Source organism: Calypte anna, chromosome 3, assembly GCF_003957555.1.
Source record: "Calypte anna isolate BGI_N300 chromosome 3, bCalAnn1_v1.p, whole genome shotgun sequence".
Classification (NCBI taxonomy): Eukaryota; Metazoa; Chordata; class Aves; order Apodiformes; family Trochilidae; genus Calypte; species Calypte anna.
Genome location: NC_044246.1, coordinates 14,910,184 through 14,938,049, shown reverse-complemented (window position 1 = coordinate 14,938,049; position 27,866 = coordinate 14,910,184). Strand labels below are relative to the sequence as shown.

The 27,866-nt window shown below is 34.6% G+C and overlaps 1 protein-coding gene across 1 annotated transcript in view; it reads right to left on the bottom strand.

Moving 5' to 3' along the window:
- Positions 1 to 109: 109 nt before the first annotated feature.
- The window catches only part of DNAH8 (dynein axonemal heavy chain 8), a 121,003-nt gene continuing 93,246 nt past the window's right edge, over positions 110 to 27,866 (bottom strand). The window contains exons 76-92 of the mRNA XM_030446786.1: positions 27,571 to 27,676; positions 26,442 to 26,694; positions 26,149 to 26,339; positions 22,059 to 22,180; positions 19,513 to 19,631; positions 17,924 to 18,126; positions 16,966 to 17,039; positions 14,262 to 14,414; positions 11,669 to 11,824; positions 9,509 to 9,625; positions 8,620 to 8,721; positions 8,250 to 8,410; positions 4,954 to 5,110; positions 4,273 to 4,425; positions 3,988 to 4,177; positions 888 to 1,009; positions 110 to 397 (exon numbers count right to left, since the gene is read on the bottom strand). Of these exons, the coding sequence (XP_030302646.1) occupies positions 110 to 397; positions 888 to 1,009; positions 3,988 to 4,177; positions 4,273 to 4,425; positions 4,954 to 5,110; positions 8,250 to 8,410; positions 8,620 to 8,721; positions 9,509 to 9,625; positions 11,669 to 11,824; positions 14,262 to 14,414; positions 16,966 to 17,039; positions 17,924 to 18,126; positions 19,513 to 19,631; positions 22,059 to 22,180; positions 26,149 to 26,339; positions 26,442 to 26,694; positions 27,571 to 27,676 (2,667 nt within the window). The remainder of the gene's footprint in view (positions 398 to 887; positions 1,010 to 3,987; positions 4,178 to 4,272; positions 4,426 to 4,953; positions 5,111 to 8,249; positions 8,411 to 8,619; positions 8,722 to 9,508; positions 9,626 to 11,668; positions 11,825 to 14,261; positions 14,415 to 16,965; positions 17,040 to 17,923; positions 18,127 to 19,512; positions 19,632 to 22,058; positions 22,181 to 26,148; positions 26,340 to 26,441; positions 26,695 to 27,570; positions 27,677 to 27,866) is intronic.

Genomic DNA, 27,866 nt, shown 5'->3' with positions numbered 1-27,866 from the left:
TTCTAGTAGAATGACTGACAGTCACCCAGTGAAAACCAGTAGGAGAATTACACATGGATTTGGTTTCATGAGCCATATATTCTGTTTCTGCTTTGGTATGAAAACTGGCTTACTTAATGTCACACAGGAGAGCCACTCCTCTCAATATCCAGTGGTCTGGAGACACTGCTGTCTTTAAATAGATAATTGTGATATAGTTCAGATCCGTTCTCATAGGCTTCTTGTAAACAGGACAAACATAGAGCCTGGAATCCTTAGGACTGGGTCTATTAACAGCAAATATATGCACCACAGGCAGCTGGACAAAAAGAACCTTTGGTGTCGATTCAGTGAGTTTGCTACTTCTTCTGTCCCAGCCTGCACCTTCCAAGTATAGCCCATAGATATATACTCCTTCCTGTAAGGAGAGTAAACAGATACATCACACAAAGTAAACATCTGTTTTTAAAATGAGTAATTGGCTTAAACCATTAAACAGAATAATTTTTTTATAGTAAATAAAATATCTTACATGACTTAATCTTTTCCAACTATTTAATTATAAAATATAACATCATTCTTTTCCTAAACATAATGTTATTGAAATGGATGGCAATAATAGTTCCCTAATAAAGCCCATACACCACACAATCTGATCTAAAGCTTACTATAAATTAAAGAAAATAAAGAATTGGTATAATGAAATGGTTCTTTTAATAAAATAGTTTTGTAACTGCAAAATAAAAATATCTTCATACTTGTTGCTATTTATCTTCTATATTAAACAAAACCAGTGAGATTAAGACAAGAGTAACTTCCTCCCATAGCAATTCAAAATGATTGAGTGATGCACAATATAAAATTAATACTGAAATTAACACTGAAGATTCTTTGCATGTCATACATACAGAAGGAGGTGCTGTAATTTCTTCTTTGTTTTGCTTTAGCACTTCATTATGTACTGTAACTGTATCTAAAGCCCAGCCTTTATGTGCTCGAGTTGCTTCTTGTTTCATTGCTGTTAGGAATCCTTGAGAAATTAAGTCAGAGATTTAGTACATGTGATAAAAAATATCTTAGTTATGAGTGTTATAGAGATAGATATTCAGAGTTCTATTAAAAATAATCACTCTGAGTAATAATAGCAAAATTTGCATTTGGGCCAAAACGGGAACAAACAACAAAAGCAGCGTAGAATGCATTACACTGAGAAAAACATTTTTAGATGGCACATCAAATGATATACTTTTTTTGGCTATTGAATTATTCAGTTAACAAATGTTTGCTGACTTACAAATTATCATTAGGCAATCAGCTACAGGCTGCATGACAGATTTGCGGTTCAGGACGGAATTTGAAGGCAGACAAGATATCAATTATTTGAGCTGGTATTTTTTTGTAAGTGAAAGTAAAAAAAAAATCACTGATGGAAAACAGAAAAGGTTTGTGTGAATGTGATAAAAATAAGTATACATGTGATAATAAAAATAACAGTGAGGAAGCTAGACAAAGCAAGGTCTATGAAAGAGGAAAAAAATTAATGTTTTGTTAATGAAGAAAAGCAAGTGCTAGACAGAAATGAAGGTAGAGGATGACACAAGCAGAGAGTTAGGTGATCTCTGGAATTTTGCTTTTAACAGACTTTACAGAAGCTTCCCAAAAGAACAGTTTGAGAGGTAAAGGGATGAATAGCATAAGTACAAGATGACAAAAAACAGAACTAAAGAGATTGAGTGTATTATAAAGGGAAAGGCTACAAATATTAAACACTTGTAACAAATCCCTGGTAGTACTACTTCAAGTAGTCAGAAAGAGATAAAAAGTTAAAAGAGAAAAGTTTATAATAGAGAACTGCATATTTAAGAGCAATTACTGAAAATACTTAAAGAGGAAAAAGCAGCAGTTCCTTCTTGATAGGGCATAAAGGAAAAGAGGACTAACATTTTCTTGACTGACAAGTATCTACAAGGCAAGAGAAACCATCAAATGAAATATTTAAAAGGAGCAGGTGTTGGTGGGGGATAGTGAAAGTGCACAGGCAGGTAGTAGAAGACAGCATTTCAACTTGTAAGAAGTGGTTTAACAGGTTAGTTAGAACAAAGTCAATTAAAACTATGATATTTTTCACAGCTAAAATATCCATATGTGATATAAATACAATTAACAGTACTTGAAATTAACATGGCTTCTTTTCCCAAATACTATACATACTGATAAAAATAAAACAGTCTGATCTAGGCTTCTAAATTTTGCTAAAAAATAATGATATCTCTATAATATGATAGTTGTTTTTTCATAAGCCTGTTCATTCCAAGTGCCACATCTACTGAACAGTATGTTGCACCACCACGAGCATTCCTTTGATCTTGATAATTTATAGAAGACAAACACTGATAATTGCTAAAAAATCACAACAGGTTTTAAATAAAATTATTGGTGATATTTTATAGTACTATAAATAGCTTTTCCCATAAAACTGAAAATTCATTCCTCATGGTTTAACATTACAATGTGTTTGCCAGTGCTATGATAGATTTAGAGCTTGATTCACCAGTGCAACCAGTCTAGATTTTACCCCATAGGGAAGTCAAATTTCTGATTTGCCTCACACCTGTCAATTTTTAAACATTTCTTTGTAATTTGATTTACTCAGAATTTCCTGGTCAGCAGTATTACGCATACAGCAAGTATATGTATTTCACCTCTGGTGCTAGCACACCCTTATGCTTAGCAGACTTCTTTCTTCATCTGTCGGACAATTTTTTTTGGAACACAGAGGCTGAAGCAATCATCAAGTTCAAAACCATCAGTGTCTCAGGTTTCTTCACTAGTAGGCTAGATATTTTCTTTGGTCAAAGGAATCTGGTTCATTATTTTCTTTTACACCACCATGAGTGCTGCTCTTGAAACACCAGAGATCAGTAGGCTTACCAGCTGTGCCATTTGTAATATAAATGGAATGAGGTTTTGACCAGCATTTCCATACCATCTTTTAAAGATAATCTGGGCATGCTCCAGGCACCTCAAATCTTTCTGAGTGTGAATACAGCTGTGGTCATAGAAAGCCAGTAGAATAATCATAAAAAGAAGATGACTTATTATATATTCAAGGACTTCAGAGGTTAAACCTAATGTAAAAGAAACACCTCACAGCTGTTACATGGGAGAAGTCTCTCACAAGAATTTTTAATGTGTAGCTGTTCAGGCTAAATCAGATTCTTTTATGAACTTGCATCTGATAAGGTAACAGGTTTTGCTACTCATGGAGATGGCTACTGTAAATTAATAAATATCTCAAGCTATAATAGGCAACCTAGATGACATTTTCTAGCATCCTGTCCAATTGAATCTTGATAACTTTCAGCAAAGGGACCCGACCATGCTTCTAGGGAGGTTGATCCAATGAATGACTGCTGTCAGAATTATTTCTGTTGGTATATGTAGACAGCATATAAATTACATATTGCCCTAGATTAACACTCTTCCATACTTGCAATTTACAGCCTGAAATGAGTGAAACCAAAACCACAGGAAAAGCACATTTCCTTTAAAAACTGTATCATTAGCATTACCTATATTTCCTTTAGAACCTGTATCATACCATGCTACAATATATCAACAAAATAAAACATTTTATTTGTGAACTGCATGTGTTTACAGATTAAAAGACCATCTGTACAAGCATCCTATCTCTGAAACTTGACAAAGGCAGATGCTTAGTGAAATAATATTGCAACAGGCAAAATGGTACATAAATCCTTTCCCTGCTGTGTTCTTCCATACTCTGGCAATCTGGAGTTTAGGGGCCTCCTAATCCCAAGTATAAGTTTGGACAGTCATCTTTATTGCCACCATTGTGCTTGTTTCCTGTGGTTTTATCTAATCTCTTTTTTGAATCTGTTTATGATATATGCTGACAGCAATGAAAACATTTTTCTATGTGTAATATTAAACCCCATTAAATTATAATTATACACATTATTACTCAAGTCCTTTCAGTATCCTTACCTTGTGGATTAAAGAATCCAGTCATCCAAAACACATTTGGTCTTCCTTTAAATAACCATGTAGAGAATTGAGCATTTCTTTCCAAAAGTTCAGTAAACCAGAAGCCAAGTGTTGTGGACTCCCAAGATACTCTTTTCCATACCTGAGGAACTCGAGCATCGTACATGCAATCAAGTGCATCTCTCAGATTCTGAAGGAATTAAATTACAATACATGAGCTAAAGAGATCAAGGCAATAAAACAAAATCAGAGTGTTCCATACATCACAAATATGCTTTTACTTGCCTCACTCATAACGATAGTTCCGTCTATGGCTAACTTAAGATCACTCAATGTGTTGCGGAGTATTGTGATCACCTTTTGCATTCGATCAATTTCTTGACGAAGAAAAATATTCATAGAGTTAAGATGTCCCATTTTAACTAAATGAGCTCTTACCTAAGGAGAGGAGTGAAGAAGGAATTCAGTTAAATATGATATGCTGAAATATCGTTGTTAGACATGACACCTTAACTTTCTCTTGTTCAGAAAATAATAGACTTGTACTTCATATTATTTGGCTAACATTTATCACCTTAAAAATACTGCAATTTTCAATTTTTTCCTGATACTACCCATTTACTCACTGATTTTGCTAGAATGGGACTTTACCCAGAAGACCCAGGAGGCTGCTGTCACAAAAAGTCAAGACTGTTTTTTTCCCCATGTTTTCAAATGCAGGTTTGGAAGTTCAATAACAGTTTCTATGACTTGTCTCTTTGATAAACTGGTAGATGTCTTGCTTTTAAATAATAAAAAAAAAGCTTTGTATCAAGTCATGCTGATAGCCATGAAGATATTGGTTCCTTGCTTGAACCTGCTACTCGCTCTAAGATCTTTCTTTAAAGCATATGGTTTCTTTTCCAGAATGATTTATGTAAAAACTCAACAGAGAGAACAGGAAGAAAACAACTAAGATTAGTTTGCCTCATGGGGTATGTAATCTGGAGGAAGCTTGTCCAGCATGTCTTCAGCTAAACGATAAACGATTGCTTCACGAGTTTCTCCAGGTCCTGCACCACTTTCTTTCGGCTGTATACTGGTAATAGTATCCAGAACATTAGCTGCTGTATTACTTTGGTACCTGAGAAGATAGGAAACATGTTATAAATTACAAAGAATTCTTCTCCTTTGCATCCTGCACCAAGCTGAACACACTGATCATGAATTACATGTGGTTTTCTTATGGTTGTACATAGTCTGAACGTCCCTCCACATGCCCTGTTATTCACATGTGGTTTTGTAAATTCAGGGCTAAGACGAAGAGTTCCACAGGCACCTTCTCAACCTTTGAGAATGTGAGATGGCAGAAAAACCTATTGTATGATTCCTGAGGATTCTGAGGAAAGGGAAGAAAATGTCACATGCCTCATTAGGACTTGTAAGCAGCTACTTTCTGCTTAGAAGGAAGGCAACAAGGGAGCAACAGAAGTTATGTTACAAGGAACAGTATTCCCCTCATGTACTTCTTAAAACTGAAATGCAGAAGGAAAAGGTGGAGGCATAGCTCTGCAAGCTGCCCCTTTATTAAGGAGTAAATTCATTCTGCCTTGAGGCATTTAATGATTAATGATAAAAGCTGCTAGATTTAGAACAGTGGATATTGAAACCTCAAAGATGCACAATCAGAGTTAAGCAATACTCCTTTCTTCAATGACACAAGCAAGAAATCTTATAGAGAGGAGAAATTATCATCTGAATTTTGTATAAAGTAGCAAAAATGTTCAATAGCAGCTTGAACAAGAAGACTTTTGTTGTAAATAAAAATAGGAAAGATAAAAATATGCATCTCGATGTGTACATAATTAAAAGTAATACTCCAGTGTGGAAATAAGGAGAAAATAGAAACAAGAAATTCCATTCATGTAACAGTGGGACACAGTGAATATAAAAGCCCTTCTGAAACAAATATTTTTGGGCTTTGGAAAACCTGACTTTCCTTTACATTGCAAATAAAATCTTGAAGTATAGATGGAAACAGCAATGAAAAAAGACTGCATAGGTTTGTAGAGGAAGTACCACACTTTGGATAAGGGAATCTGATATACTCAGTGTTGTGTCCCTTTTAGACATCTAAGTGCAGATGTCTACGTAACTGCTGTTTGTTCATATTGCCTTTACAAGTAATGGAAAGAAGCCTCCTTGAGCTCATGTATTGTAGATGTTTGCTTTGCCATCATGAGAACTGTACTTCACAATCATCTATTTTCCTTGGGTAGCTATAAAGGAAGTTAAAGCAACATTAGATGGATCTCATGTGCATGTCAATGTTGCCTCAAGGTGAGTTTGTAAGATAAAGCACTTTCTACTTTTTTATATTATCTTTCCTTGAAACAGCAAAGCATACTGTATCCTAAAAAGAAAAAACCAAGGAATTTTCTATGTATTTGATTTGCTCCAAAAAGTACTATTAATGGTATTTTCTTAGAGAGCTTGAATTTAACATCCTATCATAGTTTGATAGCTGGTGTCTGTGCCATCAGGAATTTTCTGTATTGGAAATTAAAATTAAGAACTCATGCAGCTTGATGGAAACGTTATCTCAGCTTTGTGTAGAAAACAGCAATATCTATTGCAACATGGTATTCAGAACCTTTCATTCATCAAGGGACAATGGGAGATCCTGCTTTATGTCCAGTTGGTTAACAGCAGCTTGCAGTAGGTTTACACAAATTCAGCTACATTTAAAGAATTCAGTATGGAACCAACTAGAGAAGGGGTTTTGTCAGATTTTCAGAATATTTCTTGCCTTCTCAGGTACCTGCTAGTTGTGCTGCCTTTTCAGAGCCTGTGATTCATATAGCAAGTTACAGTGAATTTCAGTATCACAGTGACTTCAGTGCTAATCCCAAATGGATGAAATTACTGACACTTAGTGAATTCTTTTATTTGAATCAAGCTTTTGGCTGAACTGGAAAAATGTCACTAAAACAAGTGAAAGATAAGGTCTTTCTTGTCCTTAGTAATAGTAATAGAAATAGTAACAGTAATAGGAAAGGTCCTGGCTGTCTCAGAATTCCAATTCTAGAAGGTGTCCTTCTGCATACTCTCAAGATGACTTGACGAGATATTTTAAGGAGAATTTAAATGCAACATTTTATATTGTATGGAATACGTATCCATTTGGATAAAAATTAGTCCTCCTACAAGCTTAATTTTGGATCTGAAGATTGTCTCTCGTTAGAACTTTGTTTAGTTCTCTGTTAAATCTGGCTCTTCTTTAATTGAAGGGAGGTCTTTCAAGTATTAGATAATGACTTGAAACAGAATCTACTCTTACATTCTTTAGAATTATGTCCTTACAATGGAAGGTGCTAGGCAGTGTTGACAACCTGTGTACTGTTCTCAAAGCTTGCTCAGAATATTGGGCTTTTGATATATCATTAGCCTCTCAAATTTGACACTGAAAACCTGTCTAAAATTATTGTTGTGTACAAAAATGTTTTAAGGTATAAGTTTTCCACAGAAGTTGGGCTTTTGAGTAACAGTTGTTTTGTTTAAAAATACAAAACAGCTGTGTTTGAAAATAATGGATGTAGACAATATGAAAATGCAAATTCCTGGCAGAATTATTAAGAACTTTAGTGAAAGAAAAGCAATGATGATTCATATCCTTTCACAGGGCATATAAAATTAGAAAGAAATAAAAGTCAAGCTGTTAACACACATTTTTTTTAAACAGTGAATTAAGTCAAAGATAAAATTTTAATTGGAGTTACTACTTGGTGAGGTTGAAAAGCCTCTTTTAGATACTGGGAATGGCAGGACTGATGGCAACAAAAGACTGAATTTTCATCCAAAGTCATGATGTAAGCCCATTGACAATCCAGAGACTCCTTTAACAAGTGTTTGCAGAAAAAACTATATACTACTTGAAACAGAAGAAAAACATTAGAAAATTTCTCTAGTTGAACTGTATAGAACCTTGTATCATGTGTTCATATAAAAGTTTTATAATCCTTTCAAATCTAAAAGTAATTCTAAACCCATGAGGAATAAGTCATAAGAATTTCAACTGTTTTAAAAGAACATGTAAAATACAGCTGACAACATTGCATTCATATCCATGTATAAACACATCAAGTGTTTCACATCAATAGTGAAATTCACGTGAATCAGATTTCCTAAGAAAAATATACTTTACTTAAGCATTTAATAGGGATTTTTTTTTTTAAATCCTAAAAAAAAGGGTCTTTGTTTTCAGTATGTTGAGACCTACTTACGTAATATCAGCATTAGGATGGAGACCAAAGACCTTTGGGCTGTCTAAGGCAGGGAGAGACTGGATGTATTCAAGATATTGGTCCACAGTTTTGCACACTGGAATATTATATCCAGTGTAAAAGCAGAAACTGCTGTCAAAAATCTTTTCATTAAACCATACCTGCAAAAAAATAAAGAAGCAATTACTTTGCTACTCAGAGCTAAGGGGAAGAACCTCACTCCAAAGAATGATGTTTTGGAAACTCATTTTACTCTGAAGAGTCTTATAAACTGACAAAGACGGGCATATTAGGAAGAAAGAAGTCCTCCTAATTTCTGTATTGCAGCTGCCATAGAAATGACAAAACCCTGTATTTCAAGGTGTCTCACCCTTGCAAAGCAATTAAGAAGACGTTTATCAAAGTCATCTGTGACTCGGCCTCCATATTGTACTTCTCCAATCATGTAGCGTACTGTGTTCCATGATATCCCCTGGATGTAAGTAAAGTAAAAAAAAAAGATTGTAGTAAAGTAAAAAAAGACTTACAATTTGTAAGAAGAACTGTAATTTCAATATCACCTGAATATTAACTATTAATTCAATAACATCAATATAATCAATAACCAGCCTGTATTTCAATATCATCTGAAGCTCATCTGACTTTGAAATGTGAGCTGAAAAGATCATTGATGATTCATTCATTCATTCTAATGTCTTCTCTGAGCTCAGCTCTATAGTTTTATACTAGAGTGGATAGCAGAGTTGGCTTTGAACTCACTATTAGAAATATATATTGTTATTTCTTGTGTGACTTGAAATTACTGTCAGCTGCTACTGCCTTTTTTTTTTCCCTTTTTCTCCCATCTCCTAGTTTTTCATCCTTCTTTACTGACAAAGTGTTTCTTTATAAGGAATGTCTAATTATGCTGTTCCCTGATAAACAATAGACCAAATGGCAGCCATAGGAAAGTCTGACTGGTTCTGTAAAACTCTAAGTATTTCGGCTCCCTTTCGAAGCAGATACTGTGTAGACATGTTAATATTTTAGATATGGTACTGAGAAAAACAAGATCATAATCTGAAGTTCTTAACTATTATCTTTTTACATGGATGACAGCACACAAACTACTTCAGCTTGACACAACCTGAAACTGTGATCATTAGAAGCAGCACTGAAAGAATAATAACAAACTACTTAAGATACTATCATGAAGAGAAAACAATTACAGATGCTGTACAAAGCAATTAAATATACAGTATTAAAATGTTAGTATTCACCTTCTTGATGTCACATTCATCTAGGTGATTTTGTATAAACTGAACACTGGCTTTAAAGTCTGCCGAGTTAAATTCATAGGGAATATTCCAGCCCAAAGGCCCAAACTTCCGACGTTCCTGATGAATACAATCAGAAACCAAATGTGTTAATGAAGCAACATATGATTCTGTTTCATTACTAAAGGAGAATAATAATAACAATAAACAACAACAACAAGAATAATATTAACAGGGTAAAGAACTGAACTGAAGAAGAATGGTAGCCTAAGAAACATCAGTGTACCTCATATGAAGCAGTAAAAAAGAAAGTTTACTATTAAGTTACACCCCACAGGGTAAATATTTATAGAAAAATCAACAGAATAATTAATTGCTACCTCTACTGACCATCGTATCAGTTGTAGGTATGAAATGCCTACTGTCTGTGTGGATTATAAGATTTTTATATTAAGTAATTAAATTAAAGAATTACCAAATTTCTGCATTTTGAGCATACTCAACAGTTCTGAGTTCTACAGATTTTCATTTTTTTCCTACGTATACTGTCTGCTAATGATAGTTTCAATTTCTCAGGCTAGTTTATTAATGCTCCATTATCCAAAGGCTTCTGTGTTGCCCCTTTTGTCTTGCTGCTTCACTATATTGCTTTAATATAAATTTTATTAACTTTACTATAAGTCTGCCACCACTAAATTATTCAGATTTATTATTACATAAACATAAAAAAACCCCAAACAATTGCAGGAACAGAAAAACAGTTGATTATAAAATGAAGTTAGTTGGTATCTCAAACTTTTAAAACATCCAACACTATTAAATTTTTCACAACTTTACTTGAATCACCATTGTTATATCACTCAGTGATTTTTTTTCCAGAATGTAGAATAAATTAGTGCAGCACTTAAGAATTAATTTGCTGAGTACTGATAACATTTATTAAATGAATGAACAGTGTATATTGTCATTTTAAAATTAACAAAATGATAACATATTTATTTGAGTTTAAATTAGTAAGGTATTTTGGTATTTTTAGGCACCCTAGCTGCAGTATTTAAAAACTACTAGAATTGAAAAAAAAACTTTTTTTTTTTTTTTTTTAGTTTAGACAGCATTGACAGATAACACACTGCTGAAAGGCATGATTTTATGCCAAAATCTCTGAATTACTTTTTAAGCTATATTTATCATAGCAATCTTGTCACCAGAAGATATTAGGAGTCAGCTTAGAGGCAGGGCAATGTACATATTGCTCACTGATTGCCAATCCATAAATAAACTTTCTGAACAGATTAATAGCTCTAATAATTTCTTTAAGTACTGATGGTTGAATAAGCTTAGGTCTTCTAGTTCCACAAGAACAGTATAATCCTGAGGCAGTACACAGAACAACTTTCTCACAGTTTATGAGGAGAAAGAAGGACAAAAATAATCCAGAACACTGAATCTTAATGGCTCTGTCTTTCACCACATTTGGCACACTGAAATATGAGCGACTCATTACTGCCTAGGGCTCAAATAGAGTTTTAGAATGATTTTAACACCCTTGCTGAAAAGGAAGCATGTGCAGTAAACTCAAAATGTTATTTATTGTGATCTCAAAACTTATACATCTTTGAGGTACAAAATATACATAAGGTGCTCAGGTTAGAATTAATATAGACAACACATTGACATAGATAAAAATAAGATAAAAACAGCATTTTAAGTGTTGGAATTTTATTTAATTTTAACCATCTAGAAAGTAGACAGGTATTCAAAGCTAGGCATGTGGATTGCCTTTAAAATCAGTGGGCAGAAAGAGATCCAGAAAATTATTTACTCTTCTACAGGGAGACAGCTAAAACAGATTATTTTCTTTTTCAAGGTGCTTATTTATTTCTATTGACAACAGGGAGAGCACTTTCCCTTACGCCAAAATGACTGACTTTTGGACAGGTAAAATGACATGAAAAAAAAATCCTCATTCTAAATGTCCATATTATAAAAATTGTGTACAATTTAAAGAAAAACTAAGAGAATAAGGAACCTTCTATTACAGATTATAGAAAGTAAAACTTCAGTTTTGTAACATGATAACAATAACAGAATGTGTATTGTCAGTATCTTCCATTAAAGGATGACATATAATATAACACTATTTGCAAATCTTATAAGAAGTACCTGAACAGTAGAATGCAGGAAAGCTACAGTGTAAAGCAAAGGTTTCCACATAGGCATATTGCTTATATCTAACAGATCCTGATCCATTCTGGAAAATGTTCTTTTCAAACTGGCTCGTACACCTTGGGGAGGTTCATTTGTGAACTTTATAGCAGTCTGTCACATGAAAAAGACAAAAAGACAAAGGAATTGGAGTTGTTTACTGAACAAAGCCAGCAACATGTAAAAAACCCACAACAGTTATTTATAAATAAAATGTAAATAGCTGAAGCACTGTAGATACAAAGTTGATGTGTAGTTTTACTATAAACTGTATAAAAAGAGTAAATATTATATTAGGCCACAAAACTCTAATTTAAGATTTTGAACAGACCTTCAGTTTATATTGGTCTGAACCATCACTGAGACTTGTCCATGGATTTTCATGGAAGTCTTTTGTCATGATTTGTCATTTTCATGACAAAATGGAAAATAAGAATTAGCATCAACAACTTGGAAGCAATTGCCATGGTTTTTAAAAGGCATCAAATGGTTCTCTATCCCTACTTCAATGACTGAATGATAGAACTACCCACAAATACGAGAGAGTTGTTGTCATCTACTCTGGTCTCAGGACTTCACAGTAAATACAAAGAAATCTCACCTGTCCTCACATCAGACCTTTGTGTTCATAGTGACTGCTCTGGACTTTGTGGCCATGTCTGCAGCAGTAAGTGAGATTCACCTCAAAATGTTCCTGAGCATTCCAGGCAGCATACATGGAATTCACATTTGTGGTAGTAAACCATCACAACTCATGGAATACTGCCCCTTACTTTCATGCTAAGTGCCTAATGGAAATAGTTTCTACAAAATGTTGTCAAACCACGCCACAAATTATTTGAACAAGTGCTCGTTGATGTAACTTTTCACATCAGAGAATGCTGTAGCTACTTACCCCTAAGGACTATTGCACTGCAGTACTGGGTAATGTTCATGGGCACACTTAAATCTATTAGTTTAGACAATAACTGGCCTTACCAGAATCTGTATTACTTGAGAAACTTAAAAAGGCTGGAAGAACATAAATAAAAAAGTAATTTTCTGCTCCAACAGCAATTACTTGCTTGGCTGGCTTGGGTAACATGGCAGCATGCACTGAAAGGATAGTAAATGCCAAGATGCCCACAAACTGAATGCAAGCATGGCTCTGAACTATTTCTACTTCTGAGACAATTAATGAAGACGGTGAATGAAAGATGAGGTGAACTACTTCACCTGATAGTTTTACTATCTCCATATTTGTGGTAAAGAACTTTTAAAGAACAGGTTTACAACTTCAGTCTCACAAACTTATTTCTGAGCTGCAAGGCTCAGACAAGCTGTTCCAGAGAGGAGTTGCCACCTTGTGCAAGGACATATCTGCACACGAACACACTGGAGTGTTGAACTGAATGAAGACACTTGCTAACCAGCCTTTCCACATTTCTAAGCCTATTTTGTTTAGCTTTTGATTAATTTTCTCTATGAAAAAATCAAATTATTCTCCTCTTTCTTCTGAGAAAGAACTCACCTTTTATTTGTCAGTTATTACATTTCTGGAATCCCTGAATATGATGATAATTAAAAAGGTAACACAACACTGTAGACTGGGAAATCACATGTTTAGCATTTCAGATAAATGCAGTGGAGACCCAATTGCAATCATCTCAGTTTCCAGTCTCACTTTTAGCAAACTGTATGTTTGTACACCCCACTATTCAGAAACCCCTTGAAGATGCAGGAAGATTTCATTCATGAGAGACTGCAGGAGAACACAGGTCCATAAAGCCAGCTTTCTATATGCAGTGGCATACATCTTACTGAAGGTTGTCTTGTAGATTCCATTTGAGCAAGAAACCCTTCCTCCTCTTCAAACCCTAGGTATCAGGTATGATATCTGGTCTCATTTGGAAAGAATGAGAAGCACTAAGGATATTCCCACTGCTTTTAAGAGGAAAGGGGTGTGTGCATACAGAAGTGGCAACACAGAGCTATTACAATAAATACTATCTTCTATTATGACCTGCTGATGAGTGTTAAGAACCATTTTAAGTGACTTAAATGGACTTTGCAAGAGTTTAAGCAGTTTTTCAAGCACTGGTAAAAAATGTCTCCTTGAGGTCTATGGAACAACTATTCTAAGAAAAACAGGTGACTTCTTGGTAGATGATGTTCTTTGACATACACTGTGCCTGTGAGTTCTGTCCCCTTTATCCTTTATTTTGGATAGGGAAAACTGGAAGAGTCTAAAGGCAGTTGTCATACTATTTTGCTGTCAAAGGCAACCAGCTGGGCAAAGTGGGTTACAGGTAAATCCTGATAGTTTTGATTCAAGTGTTTCTGTGTACAGACAGTGAGAATGCACACATGCATAATGCATCACTGAAAACTTTCAGTTACTGGTGAGTAATTTTTCTTTTTAAAGTGATATGTGCATTATAAGGCAAGCTCATTTTTTTTTCCTTGGGCTTTGTTTGATTTTGGTTTTCCCCATTTATTTCATTTCTATCTAAACACTTAATCTGAATAATTTTGATGGCATGAGGTACCTGAAATAAATATTTGAACAAACCTGTAGAAGAGTTATTGGGAACTTAGGATGTGGCTCAGTAGTTATCCAAACTCGAAATGTGTCATTCTGTATCTCAGCAGTAAGAAGTGTCTCGAGTAGCTCATCCATAAAATCCAGTCCAAGGTGACAATTTTGGAGTAACACCCAGCCTCCCTAAATAAGGGTATCAGTTATTACCATACAAAATTTAGAACAAGTTATTCATAATTCTAGAACTAAGTATCTATATTAGAATCACAGAATGTCTTTGGTTGGAAGAGACCTTCAAGATCATCCAGTCCAACCTTTCACAAACACTCTAAGTTCACCACTAAACCATGTCCCTAACCATGTTCACACACCATTTAAATACCTCCAGGGTTGGTGACTCTGCCACTGCCCTGGGCAGACTATTCCAACGTCTGACAACCCTTCCAGAGAAAAAATGTTTCCTAATATCCACCCTAAACTTCTCCTGGTGTAGCCTTCATCCATTTCAAATCATCCATCAAATTCAGTGTTTCATGTTTGGGTTTTGATTTTGTTTGTCTTTGTTTGTTTGGGGGGTTTTAAGTAATTTTTGTTTTGTTTTGTTTGCTGTTTTGTTGTTTGGTTGGCTAGTTTTTTGTTTGTTTTATTTTTTTGACTTTTGGTCTGTACCTGCATATGTATTATTATTTAATTTTATATTCACACACTTAAAGCAAATAGGAAAAGTTGGTACAAAAGTTACTTACACATCCTATTGCTCTCAGTGAAAATAACACAACCAGAGCCAATATTCTAAGTATCAGTGCTACCTAGTGGCAAAAAGAAGTCATTCCTGTCCTTTTCCAGCAAAACATACATGATAAGCAATCTTGCTATCAGATCCAAAAGAATGTGAGTGTAAAAGAAACAGCTAAAATGTAAGGAATACATTTTAAAAAAATTATTTGTTAATAACATAATCTAAAGAAAGTGTAAAGAGGTGGTAACAAGACTCTAAAACTTTTCTTCTGCAATTAGTTTATCTGCAATATATGCATATGTATGAAATTCAACCTCTGCGTATTAATCTTGTTCAGCTCTCAAATTGCACGAAAGTTCTGTTTTGATTATTATGTCTCTGCATTTCTGCTTATGAATTTAAATTCAATCAGCTTTTGTAGTATCACTTTAGAAGCCTGATGAATCACAGCTGATATTAAAATAGAGCAGTAATTAATCAGTTCTAAACAGAGATGTGTGGATTTTGTTACAGTTTATAATTTCATTTTGGAATTTTTAGTTTAGTTCATTAAAAAAGAAATAACATTTGGTAACAAAATAAATTTGTAATATGTATGGTGAACTGATGAATATTAAAAAAAAAATAAAGGATTTTTTTCCTTCTTTAATGAGGAAGCACTTTTTAGAGGAAAATCTTTCATCGATTTGTTATATTTCCAAATGAATCCAGATGAATTTTTAGAAATTATCTAACTGTAACACAGATTAGCAGGTTTAATACTTTATATGCTCTTGACTAAATGTAAGAAAAATCCCAGATATTTGTCTTCATAGTCACTAACTGTTTTGTTCTTGCAAATCCTATGTTCATACAATCCTCCCTCTGTAAAATGTGTACACCAACAAGGCTTTTAGTTCATAAACTGTTGCTAGTAGCTCTATTGGAATGCTATTTTGAGTATCCTTTTGGTTTTAATCGAGGACAAAGAAAGGCAGGGATGCCCAGTTTTCACCATTCCCATGAACTGGAAATTTGGGATAACCTTCTAGACATACAAACACAAAGAAGTGTGAGACATATATCTGTGAATTTGCACATCAGAAAAAACACCATCTGATAAAAAGTGACTTTTTTTTTCTCTTTTTCCGAAGTGGTATACATCTTTTTGTGGGTGACACAATATTTAGAATCACAGAATCATAATTATTTAAATTGGAAAAGACCTCTAAGATCATCAACACCAACCATCCAATCATCAACTCAACACCTCTATGCAAACTAAACCATGTCCTGCAGTGCTATATCCACCTATTTTCTTAATGCCTCCAGGGATGTTGACTTCACCACTTCCTTGGGCAGCCTTTTCCAACGTCTAACAACACTGTCAGCAAATATATTTTTCTCAATATCCAACATGAAACTCCCCTGGTGCAACTTGAGGCCATTTCCTCTCATCCTATCACAGGTTACATGGAAGAAGAGGCTGAGCCCCCTGACTACAACTTCCTTTCGGGTAGTTGTAGACAGCAATAAGGTCTCCCTTCAGGCTCCTCTTCTCTAGGCTAAACAGTCTCAGTTCCCTCACCCACCCTTGTTCTCCGGACTATTCACCAGCCTTGTTGGTCTTCTCTAGACATGCTCCAGACACTCACTGTCTTTCTTGTAGTGAGGAGTGGAAGGACTTGAGAGGTTACATGGTTACAGAAGAGGTTCTGCAGGACACAACTGTGACATGATGTCCTTATACCTTTAGAAAATAGCCCAGTGATAAGTAGGTAATGTGCTACCTTTGAAAAGTTGCTCAATACTACTCCTGGGAGATGTGCTGATACACACTGGCACATGAATGTCACACAGTGGACTGTTTTTATGCTCAGGCACTCAAGACTTCTTTACCCACAGATATGCCCAATAGTAGGGTGAAAATGGAAAATATTAAAACTTGCATGTAAAAGAGGTGTAAAAGAATGCTAAAACAGACAATCAACTTGAATTGCAGCATTTTTTTCCTACCTGTTGCATCGACATCTGTATGAATTTGCGTGCGTGAACTTCTTGTCCTTGACCCATAGAGATGGTCCTACATTCTGAAAAATATTTCAAAATACATGATCAATGAATTTACTTCCTTCAGAAAAAGTAGGAATTCAAACTGAGTCCAAAACCCCAGTGATATAAAGCACAGATAAGTATAAGTTTATACAAAGCTGTGTACTTCTGAAAGTAAAATATCTTCACCATATTATGCTACTATATATATTTTTTCTAAACACTGAAACTTTGTAAAATGATATTAAAATATACATCCACAATATTTACAGTGTTTGCAGAAGTGAAAGACTATGACTTATACTATTATTGTCAGAGGGAATTTGTGCCAAATTTTAATGAAGTAAGCCACAGTATTTGAACTACGAAGCCAAATTTTTCTGAAAGTGTAGGTAACAGAGGCTTAGAAATCAGCTAAATGCATAGCTGTAAAATTGCATTCCTGAACATACTAATGGGACTAATATAATGACTTGCATGCACAATTTTTCAAAATTTCCATATAATGGAGCCATGAAGTCCAGGATATAGAGATGCAGAATTTGTGTGTGTGTTTTTTTTTAAAAATAATCCTGTAAGCAGGTTGCTGATTTTATGTAATCTGCAGCTAAGAGATAAAACAAGAAAATAGTATTGCCACTATGCCAGAATGCAAAGAAAATAATAGTAAAATAAACATTGTCTTACACTTAGGAATTAAAAGAGAATCTTCACTGGGAAGGATGGTAATAATTTGTCCATCTGCCTACAGAATTACTCTCAGCATGCCACATTTTATTTAAAATATTATTTTATCTCTAGTTACTGAACCATCAACTTATCAATAGTGCAACAGAATTCAAGAAATAATTTTCATTAAAAAAAAAATCTCTGAAATCACTTACATTACTCAATCTAACACATGAAAATGAATAATTCATACCCAATTGAAGCTTTCTAGCCAAGGAATCAATCTGATTAGTTGGGTCAGATCCCACTGACAAAAAACAGATGAGAGGTGTTCGTGTGTCACTTTCCTTCCAAGTTGTTTTTAAATTTAAAATAACTGGTTCTGTATATTTCTCATCCAAGGAATCTGCAATGTATTTCCTGGCTTGTGAAAGTGTTCGGTCTGGACGCCAAGACCTAGCAACAAAATATATACTGAGATACAAATGCAATACTTCTTCCTGCAAATACCAGACTTAAATTAGAATATTATTTTCACCAAATAGAGGTGTGTGTATTCTGTATGTATATACATATACATACGCACACATCCATATAAATGTTTGCAGGTTTCTCTTTACAGACATAATCATAAACAGGGAAATTACTTTCTACTTATGACTGTTTAATACTTTTCACCTGCCTACAATTTTGCTTTAATGAAACTATTTGCACTGGGATTTTCTGCTCTGGGTACCTTTATCAGGTTGGGACATCCATCATTTTTGAAAGAGCTTTTGTATCTGAGGACCCAAGTAGGCAAATGTAAGATTGGTTTTGCCATTTAGAAACATTCAGCAGAGGTTTAATTGGTTCTCTTTGTCTTTCAGGGTACAGACTGAGGTTTTTTGCACTGGATTGCACTTGTGTTGGGGATGAGTCTGTATTCTTCCTATCAGAAAAAAACCCCAAACAACTACTTTTGGATGAAAGATCTAACTTTGCACAGCTTCAGTGTGTAGGTAGGTGTATTATTTAAACGATTAGGACTCAGATGCTTCCCCCAAACCTTTAGGGTGCAGCATAAAACAATATAGCACTTCTTCCATCAGACTCTGGCCTTTTTTACTGCCCAGGCTGAATATGCTCCAAAGACAAATCATGGCCTAGTAATTAATGGTTTTTTTACTGTCTCTGATTTATTTGTTGCAGCACTTGGAAAGTATACAATGAACATAGGAAGATATGATCTCATACATAAGGCAGCCAAATGCTGCTTTGTGAAACTCTGTTCTATCCCAAGGCCTCTCACAGAGATCTTAACTGATAATACTGTCGTTTATAGTACACTTTTCAAACAGGGCTTTTGAACACCTGATTTTCATTTTCATAAATACATTTTTGTTTTAAAGTTATCTAAAATATTTTATTTAAAAACAAACAAAAAACCCACCCAAAACCTAAACAAAAAAATACCACGAAAACCCAACCAACCAACAAAAAAACCTCAAACCAACCAACCAACCAACCAAAAAAACCAAGAAACAAAACAAAAAAACCCCAAACACCTTAAAACTATGTGAATTATTCAATTTAGATAGCTAATTTCAGTGGCATTTTGGAAAAGATTGCAATACAGTTCCTAGTTTCTATTTCCACAATATAAAAACAAAGCTATAAAAAATATTTTCTAGAAGTACTCTGTTAGACTCCCCATGGGTTATCTCCAAAATGAATGAATTAAATAATATTTCATGTGACTGAATTAAATAGTATTTCATGTCACCCAGCAATCAAGAAAAAATAGATAGAGACACGTGATGCAACCATGAATACATTTCCCAACTTTCTGAAGATGCTTACCTGATGAGTAAGAGCTTGCGGAAGGTATCAAGTGAATTACTATATCCATCAGGTATAACTTCTTCCTCAGGAGCATCTTTATCAAACCAACTTTTCCATCCCTTTTCATTACTGGTTACCTAAATTTATTACATTAACGGACATATAAACATATTTCAGCTGTAACAAAATCCCCTTGGAAATGTGCATTTTAGTGACAGTCTATTATTGTGTTAGGATATATTACAAGTAACACTAAGAGACGATAGCATTTAAGACATATGACATGTAAATTGCTATTAAGATTGTACAGATATAAATGTTTTAATTAAGATGCAGGTTAATCAGTTATCTGTGCACTTTCCTCACAGACTCATGCAGCAGCTACTTAATCAATAATTACCAAAACAATTCTATACTGCAAGAGAAACAGACTGTGACTGTCCAGCCAGCCAAAAGATCCCAAATTAAAAACAACAGACTCTAGTAAAGTGTTTGACTTGAGAAAGAATAAATAAAAAGAAAAAATATCACAAATATGCTCATTATTTAGGATCCTCTTAGAACCCATGACCTAACAGGACAAGGGATACTGGTGGATAGAACATACTAAAAACTGAGCCTTCCATAATACAGTAACTGAGTCAGCTTCAGCAATATTCCAAGATCACTGGAAAGAGAACAAGGAACACACTGATATCATCTATTCTGAAATATTGTTCTGTATGCCTATGATGGACCAAAGAGCTTTGTCCAGCTGATTGACTTGGTTTCAAACAGAAGCAGTTGCAGAGCAACCCACACCAAGAACAGAGCAGGAGAGGAGCAAGAAACGAACATACAGGGACTTCTTCCAGCCACATATTTCCCATAACAAAACTCATTCTGAGAGATCCACAGACGCCAAATGTCCCTTCCTGAATTATAATACAAGTCTGAGACAAAGTTACTTCATAAGCTACTAGCTCAGTTCTACATTAACTGACATGAACCTAAGCACAGTCTAGTAGAATGTTCAGAGAAGATCCAAAATCATTAAGCTTTAATTGTGTACAGTGAATACAGCTGGAAGTAGTAACAGTGTGAAAAGGAACAGGGTCATCTAAATGTTTAAAAAGGAATATATCTTTATTAAACTAAGCATCAGGGACTGGAGGACTTAATTTTTAGAATAGAAAAAATTTGTAACTGGCAAGAAAAAAGAAAAACACATGCAATCTCTTGAGAACAGGACATACCATACTGAAGCTTCTTTGGACTTCATTTAAATAATTTTCTGTTTGCATCTAACTAAATAATGATGATACAGTTGTATTTACAGCATATCTAAAGGATGCAAATAAGTATTTAAAAGATTTTATTTCCATATTTGCTTATTAAATTTATACCCTAGTTGGTTCCCTCCCAGATGTCACCTCTACCTATTACTAAAAACAACTAATTGTCACTTTTTAACTTGCAAATACATGGAAATTTTAGGTTACTGCCAAAAAGCAGTCAAAAAAAGCATCTTCAGGGGTATAATGGTCACCTAAATATTTTGGAATAAAAAATTTTGTTTGCACCAATTCAAGAAAAGTCCCACAATAGAACTACTACAATCTAAAAATTAAAAGGAAAATACATAATTTATAGCACTGTTACTAAATTCAAATAATGTAAGCCAGTGTGCAGAGGCATGCATTTTGGGTTCAGGTCTCCTAACAACACCAAGTGAAGACCTAACTAGGATTTCTCCAACTTTCTCCTAACATAACACCCTGCTTTGATATCTCTAGAAACCAAAACCTATAGGAAATGAGCAAGTATCCAGATCATGCACTGAAACAGAGCTGGGAAACAGCCAGGATGCCTTCCAGGTACATCATTCAGATAAAATCTGTGCTACCCTTCTCAGCACTGAGTGTTATGACCAAATGGACCTGTTTGGCTCCTGCTGTAACAGGAAGAAGTTAATCAGCCTGATCAACAAGGAGTGCTTCAAAGGTACAGAAAGAGAAATCATAGGGGATGTTTTAAGTACACTAAAAAAGAAGATAAATTTAGCAAAGTAAACAAAATAATTGATAAACGTAAAAATTTTCTTTTCATATAAGTTCATTTATGTCTTGATAAAATTGTGCTTTTCTAGCTGTTTCATCATATCAGAATAACATATTAACCTTGGAATGGAAATGAGTACTTTTACAGTTTACTAATAAAAATCTGTAAGACTCAAGAAAAAAACATTTTAACTTAAAACCTGACACTGAGAGTTTTTGCTATGTGTGTTTTTTTCTCCTTTCTCCTTTGCCTTTCACAGACTTAGTAGTTCTTTGCTCTTGTTCTCTCCTCTCTTTCTACCTCAGTGAGTAAAATATAAAAAAAAATAAATCAGATAAAAAAGACCATAGAGCAAATGTACTCTCATTCATGCTACCTAGCTTGATTTATATGCCTGTATTTTGCATTCTCTCTGGTCTTGTTCTTAACTGCATCTCTTGTGCATTCCAAATGTAAAATACGGGAGCACAATTATGATTGGAAAACCAGTTATTAACATTAAAAAGATAATTAGTAAATATTACCTGATCCAAAATTTCTGCAAACTGTGGAAGTTTGTTCAATTCCACTAAATTCAGCCACATCATATCAAGAATCCAGCGGAATGGTTTGGGTGGGCAAGCCTGTAGATCCAATGCTGCACCTCCTGTAGATTAAAATATTCTTGGTTTTATATACTGGATGAAAATATTCTGATATTCTAGGGGTGAAAATATATTTGAGATTTCTTTTTAAATCCTATTTTCTGGACCATTAAGTTTTCACTGGGGCTATGTATCTAGTGTACTTAGCATTTATTTCATAAACTCATGAGCTAATTTAGTCTGGGAGGGACCTCGGGACATCTCTTGCCCTCATATTTGAAGCAGGGTCAGCTATGTGATAAAATCAGGTCTTTATCCTGTCTGATCTCAAAAGCCTCCAAGGATGGAGACTGCACAACCTTTCTAGACAACTTGTTCTAATGTTTATCTGTCCTTACAATTAAAAAAAAAAAATCCCTTTACATCTTCTCTGGACCTCTCTTTTTTTCCAGTTTATTTATGTTGTCTCATCTTCCTACTGGGCACCACCGTGTAGAGCTAGGGTCTGCCTCCTTAATGGCCTTCTCACTGGTGTTGGAAGTCTACTACTGGGTCTTCATTAGACTTCTGTTCTGCAAGCTGAACAAGCCCAGTTCTCTCAGCCTCTCATCTTAGATCGTGTGCTCCCTACAGTTGTTACAATTTTATAGGATGCTACCAATTATACTTGAAGTATTAGGAAAAAAACCCAAAACCAACAGACACAACAAGAGAAGAAGCAAACTCTGGACTGATGGAATCAATCAATCTTGAAGCAGACTAACAAACACAAAGCATTTTAAATGGCATGTGTATGGCCAGACAGCCAGCAGATAATAGATGTTTCATGTCTTCTGCTATGCAACCAAGAAAGGAAATACAAAGTAACACCTCTGAGATAAGAGTGCAAACCAATTTTAGACAGAATAACTTTTATTTTTTTATAATAATTAACTTTGTGTAATAATTTTATTTTTGTTGTAGCTGCCTCCCCCAGTCCTACACAAATTAATTAATGCCACTTGTTGGGAAAACTAGAGGATGTTGTTTCAGTAGGCTCCAGAAATAGAGCTCATTTATTCACTTATATTATTAGTATAATGAATTTCACTAACTTGTTACAAACAGACTGAATAAAACCCCATAAGTTTCAAATAATAACTATTATTTTAAAGCATTTATATATATGAGAGCATGTATGTGCGTGTATACATAGTCTATATATGTATGAGCTGTAATTATTTCACTACTTTCAAATTATACATACATGCTTACCAAAACCTACATACATAAATGTATATCGTTTCTTTTCAATTAATATATTAATACTTTTATAAATGTGTCCAATTTTCCATAGGATATGAAGAGGTTTTAACAAAGATATCTTTTTTCTTTTTGTGCATCCATCTCAACCTCAAATTCTCCATGAATGGCATGCACAGAAAATGAATCATGAAAGCAAGATGGAAAAGAATAGAAGACAAACTTACCACTGGAGTGAGAAGTAGATTAGAATATAAATTCCTCAAATAATGCACATTTTTTAATTTTACTAAATTACTGGGAAGACATTACATATGGTGGTTTTTAGGCAAAGGACTAGATGTTCTGACACAGTATAGGAAAGTTTATGGTGCTGCAGATGCTACAGTACAAGAAAGCCTTTCTGATTTTCCCGAAATCTCTTCTGCTTACATTAAAGATTTTACAAGGAAAGATTTGACTCTTTGAGATGTTTTCCTGTAGGCTTACAGGATGCAAAAATTTTATTTGTCTTGTCAGTGATTATTTTCAGGATACAGCAGCTCTGCTTCTTTGAAATTAATAAACACACAGTTCAGAACAACTAAATACTTCCCTAGCTACATGAATATCCTTCAGTAAAAACACGAGACTCATCTTGCTGAATCTGGACATTATTATGCCAATGGGAATAAAAGAAAGTGAAAGCTTCAATGTGTGGAAAGTTTTAGGGAAATTTGCCCTTTAAAACTTTCAAAGCTTCATTTTTTGAGAGAGACTTATTCAGAAGAATGAGAAGTAACAAAGTGTAAACAATGTATTTCTCAGAGTAATACTTGCTAGTCTTGCTGTTCAGATACATAGCTCATCTTTCCATAAATCCTGCTAAGTTCTTACAGTTAATCATTTGTTATGTTAATGAGAGAAATATGCAATTCATGCAAAAGTATTTTGTCCTCCTAGTTCTCATTTTGCCACTCACAGGCATAAGTGAAAAGTTCCAGAATGCAGAAACTTTGTGCAAGGCTTTCCTGCCCATGCAGATACAGTTGGATAGGATTTAGAAACAGAATTAGATATGATTAATTAATTTGAATGTTTTCATGAACTACTGAGTGGGCAGTTAAAGGATGAGTGCTTGTTCAAGAATGCAGAGTTCCTGTGTACAAATCCAAATTATTCCTCTCAAGCAAAAAAGTAAAGCTACTTCATGTGCTTTTATTATGAATTTGCCTACTGCACTTTTTTTTCCTTGCCTTTACCCCTGGGGATGGCAAGTTCAATAACCTCACAGAAAGAACAGGCTGCTTCAGGAAATCTGAGGTGTAAGTACACATTTCCCTGCTCCTAAAACCGTATGGTGAAGTTTCCTCCAAGTATCCTCTTATGTCTTTGGCATTAGCATGTATAGTCTGAAATAACTCCCTTAGTCTCTGCAAACTCTTATAACAGAAATCAAGGATAACAAAAAGTCTCAGACAAACCTGTAATCTATTTTTAGCATTATTATTATAAAATTATACCCTGTTCCAGAATAAAATATTTTGCAAATTTAATACAATACACCAACAGAAATAATTATTGAGTCCTGGGAGAGAATCACAATCACTTTAGCCAAAAAGACTTTCTTAATTTTAACATGCAATCATTAGCTGCCCATGAAAGAGCATACTTGGCAATATCTCTGTTTTTTACCTAAGTCAGCAAAGCTGAAGATGTTTGGCAGTTCGTCTGTTGCATGCTCTCTGATATTTATGGATCTTCTTAACAGAACATATTTTCTGCTAGAGATCATATTCTTCACTTGTGCCAGTCCCTTGCTTTCTACTGGTAAAGGACACAGCCTACCTAAGTGCAAAGGTACTTACAAAATTGTCAATGAACTCCTTAGATTTTCTCATATCTTTCTGATTTTGGTGGGGTTTTTTTCTAGAATTTTAATCACAGTTTCTATGCTATCACCATGGGAGGCTATTTTCCTATAATTTTAGGACCTGCATTCTCTTTTTTCCTGACTTAGGGTTACCTTGAAGCTATAGCATTAAAATATTCAGGAAGGACCTAGTGTTTGTCTTTAATGGAATACAGTAAATAGAGTGGAATTCAATTTACGTACTTCTGCAGAAGGAAAGATTGAAGGTTGATAATCTCCTGACACTAGCTGGATAACGAGTTCTAGAGATAGTTTCATTTCAAAAAGCAATGCTTATTTGACTGAAGAGTCCCCTGAGAATATGGATGATGATGAGCAACAGAAGCTCATCCAGTAAAGAAATGGAAAGAGGAAGGGAGATTTATTTTTCAAACAAATCCTTTCTTCAGCTTCCTTACTTTGTTAAGATGGCATTCATTTTGCATGGGAAACTGCTCATCCAAGGAGGAAAAGTGAACAATTCATTCATTTTAGAATGTACCTGAGTCCAGGTCAAGTTGGCAATGCGTTTGCCCCCTTTTCAATCTTATTAAGTATCACATGAATAGTTACTGAAAATCTATTGTCATTTTATGCACAAGAAGTGTATTCTCAGTTCACTATCAAATCACTATGGTAAAGGGAAGTGAGAACCCTCCATCACATGTTCTAGACAGAAGTTCCTAAAAGTACTCCTGTAAAGGCTGGGTAAACAGTAGAGGTAGAATTGAGATGAGGAACTGCAGAACTTCACTGGACCACAGAAGGCATAAGGACAGTCACCTCCTGAAGAAATATTGGTGGAAACCACGCGGCCAGAAATGTTATTTTCAAATGGTCTAAGAATTTAAAAAGTTGACATATAGCTCTACATATCACAGGTTTTTTTAAACTTACCTTTAATGAGTACCTGGAACTCTTTGGTTTCCAAGTGTCCTCTCTCAAGATCAATTTTTAATGTCAGAAGGAGGGTAAACAGGAATTTGTCATCTTCATACAAGCCTCTAACAGAATATGCGTAGGTTTCAAATGTGAGATACTCAATAATATTTAAGATTCTTTTCTGAGGCACAGGAGACTTTTTAGATCTGAATCATGAAAACAAAGCACAAAGAAAACACATTAGTAGCAGCAGACACATCATGAAGACAAACATCTGAACAGTAGTAGAAGTTTTTTCATCTTCTTACTTGGCCATGGAATTATCAAATAACTTCAAGAACTGAGCCAGTGAAGTCTGATACATATTATTGACCATGCTCATTTCTGTAATGAGAAAATAAAGGATGCTTCCTCGTGTAGCAGCAGGTCGATATTCTTCCTGAGCAGTGGTAATCTTTGCTTCAGTTTCTGTTGCCACAGTCAACTTTTCAGCTACTTCAGCAGCCGTCTGCTTAGTTGTTCGCAGAACACTAATCAAGGATTCATCATCTACCAGTGAACCTGAAAAGTCAAATACGGGATGTTTAGGACACTCTTGTAGCAATTTTTTTCACTTCATGTGAAAGGCCAAATTACAGAAATTATTTATAACAAATGGACAAAATTTACCAAATTGTAGAGAGCTTTTTAAATGGAGACCAAATGGATTATATAATACAAAAAACTATTTCTATAATCAAAACACTAAACAAATACACTCAACCTACGTCAATATGTATGTAGCTATACTGCTAAATGTATCATGCTGCAAAGCTGTTGCATGTACTGGAGAAGTCAGCTCTCTTCTGTACATAATATACTTAATCATATGCAGTACTTCACTTATTTTGAAGTCTCTCGATTGGTGTGCTCAAAGTCAAGAAGACTTTGGGTCCTAAAAGCAATGGTCACACAATAGTATTCATACATCTCAAGTACTTACTGACCAATCTGCTAGAAGCTACCACATTCTTTTTCCAACAGAGAGATACAGTAATTCACCATGTGAATTTCAGGCTCCTAATAGACTGCAAAACCCTTCAACACCATTTAAGTTTGACCATTTCACACAGGGTTTTCAATGGGTTAAGGATTTGCCCATGACTTTATCTCATTTGAGGAGCAGAAACCTCTCAAGAAAGCTGTCTCTCTCAAGAAACTAACTTGTTTCACCAAACCTAGCTAGGTGTTAAAAATACTTAAGTGTGAAGGATTGTATATAGTGGCATTCTGTAGTACCAAATCCTTCATACTCTGTTAAATGACCATACTTCAAATTTCTACCATTGGATATTCTCTTGTACCTTGGATAGATAAGTCAATTTCTGTATAGAAAAGTTCTAATACATATAAATTTAATCTGCCTAATCCCGGGTCTTTTACACGTTGATACAGAACCTTCAGTTGCACTTAGTTTGTACAGAAGGTTGTCTTCCAGTTCTTTCATCTTCCTCTTATTTGAAGCCACATCTTCCATGAGTTTAATGCGTTCTGCCTCTAGTTCCTATTATTAAAAAAAAAGAAAAAAGCATGACATTTTATGGGATTGTACCTATGATTCATATTCAACATTCAGGTGCTGATTTTTCAAGTTCATGAAACCAGCATTTTACTTTTACTTTTTCAGGTATCTAAATTGTGGATTTGTAATGTCTTTACTTTATTTTAAGCAGGGTTTATTCAGTATCTTATGA